Raw genomic sequence first — 6718 nt, forward strand, 5'->3', positions numbered from 1 at the left:
TGGAGGGACGGGGCTGGGGGTCGGGAGTGAGGGGCGCTCACAGTTTGAAGATGGCCGAGCGCTTCCCCAGCATCATGCGGACGAAGTCCCGGTAGCTGATGGTCTCGCCCAGGCCACCCGTCACCTCCGTGATCATTTTCTTCAGCTCCAAGTGGGTCTTGGCCGCCCCCAACTTCTCCAGCATCCGCTTCAGAGCCATGATGTCTGGGTGGGAGCAGAGGTCAGGGGGGCCAGCGGGGACATGCCCACACTCACACACACACGTGCTCGCACTTGTTCACATGCACACGCTCACACAGACATGCTCGCACATGTTCGTACACACACGCTCACACACATCCACATTCGCACATGTGCACTTCGCACACACGTGCTCGCACACACACATGCTTGCCCACGGGAACTCACCGATGTCCCCCTCCCCGTTGAGGTCGAACTCCATGTATTTCTCTGCAGGACAGATGGACAGAGAAGAGGATTAGACAGAGGCACTCGGGACCCACGCTTCCACCCACTCTCAGGGGCGTTGCCCCATCACCAACCCCCTGGTGTCCCCCTCAGCCCTCAGGCGACTTGGGCCCCACCCCAAATGAGCCCCCTCTGGCTCCACCCCTCGAGCATCACTCACTCTTGAAGGCCTCCAGCTTCTCTGGCAGGTCTTCGTCTGTGCTGTATTTGGGGTCATCCAGAAATTCCTGGGGGCAGAGAGATGGGCTGGGCCGGGGGTGGAACTGGGTGGGGAGGGAGGGCTGGATTGGGGGTGGAGCTGGGGGACAGTGACCTGGGGGGGTCAGAGGACTTCAGTGGGTGATATCAGTGCCCTGGCCATGACGTCGCCACTTTCTGCGGGTGACCTCACAGTCCTGACATCACAGGAGTCTGAGTGTGACATAACAGGAATCCATGTGTGACATCAGAGCCTGCTGACATCACCCCTGGCTTATGACATCACACCCCATCACCTCATAATGACTGGTGCGTGATGTCACAAGAAGGCCGGGTGGGTGACCTCCCAGCCTTATGACATCACAGCCCCCTGTGTAGGACATCAGAGGGTGCCGAGCGTGACATCATCACGCACCAAGGTGACATCATGACTTGGGGGCGCAACCTCCCAGCTGCTTGCGTGTGAGGCTGCCTGGCTCAGGACATGACATCACAGGTCCCAGTGACATCACAGCCTGTGGTGAGTGACACCGGAGCCTCGTAACATCCCCGCCCCCCGTGACATCACTGCCCTCCCCATGGTGACATCATGAGCCGGCTGTGACACCATGACAACAGGTAGCTCCGCCCCTGGGTATGGCAAGCTGGGGGGTGATCCAGGGTCTGACACACATGGGCTGGGGGGCCTGTGGGGCCTGTTCCCTTCCCCCATCCCTGGGGCCCCCACAGACCCATGGGGGGGGCCTCTACCTTATTGAGAGAGTCCAGAACCTCCTCCTGCTGGGCCTTCAGTGCCCCGAAGGCCTTGCCCCCTGGCGTGGGGGGAACAAAGGGTTAATGGTGCCCCTCACTCCTGACCCGCAGCCCCCGCTAGCCCAGCCCTGCCCCCCCCAGCTCTGCCAGTGCCCTTCATTCCAGACCTGCAGCCCCCCGGGGTCCCCCCAGCTCTGCCGGTGCCCCTCACTCCCGACCCGCAGCCCCCGCTAGCCCAGCCATGCCCCCCCAGCCCTGCTGGTGCCCCTCACTCCCGACCCGCAGCCCCGCTTTCAGGCTCTGGGTTTCCTCTTTCTCCGGCCTGGCTGGTTTCCCCTTGCTGGGGTAAGTTTGAGGCAGTTTCGCTTTTGCTGCTTTTCCCAGCCTGGCAGGAGGAACTGACAGGAGGATCCTGAGCCCGGGGAAAGAAACGCCCCTCCCCCCACCTGCCCACGCGTCCGGGAGTGGGGGGCCCTACAGCGCTCCCAGCCCCTGTACAGCGAGATAATGGGACCCAGGCGTCCAGGAGGGCGCTCGTTCCCAGGGGACCTGGCAGTGCGCCCGTCCTGTCGAGAGCAGGAGGATAGTGAACGGGACCCAGGCAGGTGGGGTGGACTTGGAGATGGGTATGGGGAAGGGGACCCAGGAGTCCGAGGGGGTTGGGGGAGGGAGATGAGGATGGGAAATGGGACCCAGGTGTCCGGGGTGGAAAGTGGGGGAGACCAGGATGGGGAACAGGACCCAGGAGAAGGGGACCCAGGAGTCCGAGGAGGTTGAGGGAGGGAGACCAGGATGGGGAACGGGACCCAGGCGTCCGGGGTGCTTTGGAGCAGGAGTCTGGGATGGTACCTTGTAGATTCTGCTGGGAGCTCATGTCTGCTCCGGTCTCTGCCTCCCGCGCTGGACCCCAGAGTCTGGGCCGACGCCCCGAGGCCACTTCCCCCTTCCGCAGCTGGGGCCCGGCCTTTATAAGAACCGGCCACTTCCCCTTCTGCTGCCTCAAGGAGCCGTTGACTCCGAGGGGGAGGGGGTGTCACTGTGCTGGGGGGGCAGGGCTGCAGGGGGGCAGCAGGGGGCGCTCTACCCTGCCAGTCGGTGCCAGCCCAGAGACCCCAGTCTGGTCCCAGACTTTTTGTTCCATTTGGTGGTTCCCCAGTCCCCCACCCCAGAGCCAGCCGCATCTGAGAGCCGGGCAAGGGGTCTCCGGGTAACCAGCCTCTGTTCCCCCCCAGAGCGGGGCTAGGTCTCGCTGCTTAGCGAGGGATCCCCCTATAACCTGCCCCTTCGCGCCCCCGCAGTGGGGCCGCGTCCCAGCGCCGGCCCAGGGTTCCCCACCCAGCCCATCAGGGCTCCAGGGCGATGAAATGATCACAGAGACGTCTCGACTTGCTGGGCGCCTGTGTTTATTGAAAGCTTAAAGCCCCCGCATACCCTTTGCTGCATCAGTGACGTTTACAGGGGACCATTTGGGTCGCTTGGTGGGAACTGGGGGTTCCCCTCTCCTGCTGAGCCGTGGGGTGAGCACAGGACCCCCACTCACCTGTGGGGAAAAAGAGAGTCACATTAAGGATGAGAACCCAGGAGTCCGGGCTTTGAGGCCCACTGCTCTAACCAATGGACCCCACTCCCATCCCTGAGCCAGGAGAGAACTCAGGTGTCCTGGCTCCCAGCCTCCCCTGCTCTAACCACCAGGCCCCACTCCCCTCCCAGAGCCAGGAGAGAACCCAGGTGTCCGGGCCTCACCCTTGCTCCCGGCTAGGCCTGTGGGGGGGTGGGGGGTTTACCATGCTGCGCTGGAGCCGGGTGTCCGATAGTCCACAGTGAAGGCGTCTGTGTTTCCGTTCCCATCGCTGACCAGCACCTCCGCGTACGGGGAGCAGCACGTCCAGCTGTGTCGGGCAACAGAGACAGGACAGATAAGCAGGGGCTGCGGGTCAAGAGTGAGGGGCACTGGCAGAGCTGGGGGGGACAAGGGGGCTGCGGTTCAGGAGTGAGGGGCACCGGCAGAGCTGGAGGGGACGAGGGGGCTGCGGTTCAGGAGTGAGGGGCACTGGCAGAGCTGGGGGGAGCCGAGGGGGCTGCAGGTCAGGAGTGAGGGGCACTGGCAGAGCTGGGGGGAGACGAGGGGGCTGCGGGTCGGGAGTGAGGGGCACCAGCAGAGCTGCGGGGGAGCCGAGGGGGCTGCAGGTCGGGAGTGAGGGGCACCGGAAGAACTTGGGGGGAAGAGGGGGCTGCGGGTTGGGAGTGAGGGGCACCGGCAGAGCTGCGGGGGAGCCGAGGGGGCTGCAGGTCGGGAGTGAGGGGCACCGGAAGAACTTGGGGGGAAGAGGGGGCTGCGGGTCGGGAGTGAGGGGCACCGGCAGAGCTGCGGGGGAGCCGAGGGGGCTGCAGGTCGGGAGTGAGGGGCACCGGAAGAACTTGGGGGGAAGAGGGGGCTGCGGGTCGGGAGTGAGGGGCACCGGCAGAGCTGCGGGGGAGCCAAGGGGCTGCAGGTCGGGAGTGAGGGGCACCGGGCCCATTACCCACCGATAGTCACACACGAGGCCCTCGTCCGGGCTGGGGCCCCGCAGGCGGCAGCTCAGGCCGGAGGGGTTGGCACCGACCCGGACTGTGACCAGACTCTCGGCATCGACCGCGTGAAATCTCATGGTCCAGACGTGCCGGGCGCAGTCGGGGTCGTGCTGGATGCTGCCCGCGCAGGGCATGGAGAGCTCCAGCAGCCGGTGGGTCGGTGGGTTCTCGTCTGTCACCTGCCGGGAGGGGACAGAAATCCGCCCTCAGCACCCGAAGGGCCGGAATGGAGATCAGTGATCACTGCACTTCAGCCAGGGAGGGACCCAGGTAGCCCTCGAGACCTGGGGGGAGGCCTCGCTGTGGAGAGATCGGGGACTGCGAATCAGCCGCCAGTAACTGGGGGTCAATAACCAATAATCAGCCAGCCCCGAAATACAGTACAGGAGTCAGAGCAGCCAGCCGGGAAAGTCAGCGGAGCCGACGTCAACAATCAACCGGCCGCCGGCGGGAGGAGAATCTGGCGTTAACTGCGGCAACTCGTAATCAATACTTGGAAATCAGTGAGCAGGAGCCGAGGGCCAGTGATCGATACGTGGCACCAATCAGCTAATAGTTCACAATCGCCGATTAATGCGAGATAACCAGCCGTCCATTAGCCATCGCTAAGGATCATCACTTGTCATTGGCAGTGACGTGTGATTGGCCAGGGAGCGATCATTTAGAGACCATTGATCATTGGCAAGTGATAGTCGATCATTGGCAAGTGATAGTCGATCATTGGCAAGCGACGAGCGGGAGACGCCAGCGACCCAATGCAGCGCCGTAGGAAGAGAGAGCGCGGGCTGGCTCTGAAGCCAACTCACCACAGCGTCTTCTGGCACCACCATGATGGGGATTTTCACATAATTATGAGCTGACGAACTTTGCGCCATAAATGTCGCAATGCTGGGGAGAGGCAGGGGGTGTGTTTGGGTTAGAAGATTGTGCCCGAGCTGGGTGTTACGTGAAACACTGCGGCTGCCGAAAACTCCCATTAATAACGGTGATTAATAATTATGGATCCTCGTAATTAGAGCTGCATTGAAGTTGGGATGAAAAAAATCTAATTCTGAGAAAGCCAAAAGGGGGACATCCTTCAAATGAAGTTTTCTGGACATTCCCCGTTTGTGGATCTGGGTTTTTTTGGGGGAGGCATTTTATGAAATTTTGAAATTCCGTTGCAAATTTCAGTCCCAGTGTTTCGGTTGCAAAGCTGACGATGTTGCTGAAAACTGAACGTTGTCAAAAATGGCGGCTGAAATTTTAAATTTCACAGAACGTTTTTGAGCAAATGGCACCGAACGTTTGCAGGTGGCATTTCTGGCAATTGAAATGTTTGGGGTTTCAGTCAAAGCTGTTGTGGACCTGGGCTGAATTTCATCAACAATTTCAGCTGACCAATGGCTGAATGTTTCAGCTGAAATTTAATGGAAAATTTTAGTTGATGTTTTTTGGAATTCAATCAAAGAATTGTTGAAACGTCTGGGACAGCATCCAAAATTGTAGTTCTTTTCTTTTCTTTTGAAATTTCTTTTAATTTTGCAAAAAGTTCCAGGGGGAAATGTTTGGAATTTCAGGAACATTTTTTCCTTGGAATTTCAACGGTTCAAATTCTCCCAGAAAAGTGACACATTTGGTTTGAAAAACGTTGAGTGGAAATCCCCCCTCCCCCAAATGTAGCTGGTTTATAAAAATTCTACAAAGTTAGGAGCTGAATATTTTTTAATTCACCTAAACTTGTAGCTGGAATTTTGACTTTGGCAGAACATTTTAACATTTAAATTTTAATGCTGAAATTGTAAAAAGTTGCCTCAAAAAGTGTAGTGGAAATTTTGACCCCCCTGAAAAATCAGTGCGACTTTCCCGCAGCCTCCCTCCCATTCGTCCACGACACGCGGCGGAACGGGCCGGTGGCCTTGGCAACCCTGCAACGCCGGCGCCAAAATGGTCCAGATTTTCCAAATGGCGCTGAACGTTTCCGTTGCCACGGCTGGGATTCCGGCCACACGTTTCCTGGCGATTTCAAACAGCAGCCAAGATTTGAGCTGAACGTTTCTGAGCCCCCCAAAAATCTGCCTTGATTTTTTAAAACCTTTTGGCCTTAACACCAGAAGTCCCTTTGGATTTTCGTTCCCTGCCCCCCAAGGTCAGTGAAAATTGTTTTTCTCTTTTGGGGCCAATTTCAGCTCAGATTTCTCCTGAACTTCCCCCTGCTCATGGCCACACTGGGCCAGTCGAATTTCTTTCCCCTTTTACCGTCTGCAGATTGCCCAGAATGCCCCCCAAATGTCCCCAAAACGTGTCAAAATCTTGCTTTTCGGCCTCTCCAAATGGGCGAGATTCCCCCGGGTCCCAGCCCAGCCCTGCGAGGGGCTTGGGGGATCCCGCACCCCTGTCCCAGCCCCGCGAGGGATTTGGGGATCCCGCACCCCTGGCCCAGCCCCCGTCCCAGCCCCGCAAGGGACTTGGGGGATCCCGCACCCCTGGCCCAGCCCCCGTCCCGGCCCCGCGAGGGGCTTGGGGTCCTCACCTGGAGGAGAAGCCGGCGTGGCTGGCGGGGGCGGCGAAGGTCCCGCTGAGGACGACGCTGGCGCCGGGCCCCAGGTGCCCCCCGGGGGGGTCGTATCCTTGCAGCAGCCCCAGCTCGTCGGTCACCGAGAAGGTGTATGTGGCCTCGGCCCCGTCATTCACCACCAGCACCGCCAGCCGCGTCACCGTGCCCGGCAGCAGCGTGCCTGGGGGGGCC

General features: G+C 60.0%; 1 protein-coding gene across 2 annotated transcripts in view; it reads right to left on the reverse strand.

The window, feature by feature from the left end:
* AIF1 (allograft inflammatory factor 1) overlaps nucleotides 1-2362 on the reverse strand; it is a 3646-nt gene extending 1284 nt beyond the window's left edge. The window contains exons 1-5 of one of the 2 annotated variants that reach the window (XM_032789032.2): nucleotides 2269-2362; nucleotides 1417-1478; nucleotides 629-695; nucleotides 409-450; nucleotides 42-204 (exon numbers count right to left, since the gene is read on the reverse strand). In XM_032789032.2, coding sequence (XP_032644923.1) covers nucleotides 42-204; nucleotides 409-450; nucleotides 629-695; nucleotides 1417-1478; nucleotides 2269-2293 — 359 coding nt within the window. In that variant the 5' untranslated portion in view covers nucleotides 2294-2362. The remainder of the gene's footprint in view (nucleotides 1-41; nucleotides 205-408; nucleotides 451-628; nucleotides 696-1416; nucleotides 1479-2268) is intronic. The other variant, XM_032789039.2, reaches the window with a different exon arrangement.
* Between the last annotated feature and the right edge of the window lie 4356 nt (nucleotides 2363-6718).

This window comes from Chelonoidis abingdonii, chromosome 12, assembly GCF_003597395.2.
Source record: "Chelonoidis abingdonii isolate Lonesome George chromosome 12, CheloAbing_2.0, whole genome shotgun sequence".
Lineage (NCBI taxonomy): Eukaryota > Metazoa > Chordata > Testudines > Testudinidae > Chelonoidis > Chelonoidis abingdonii.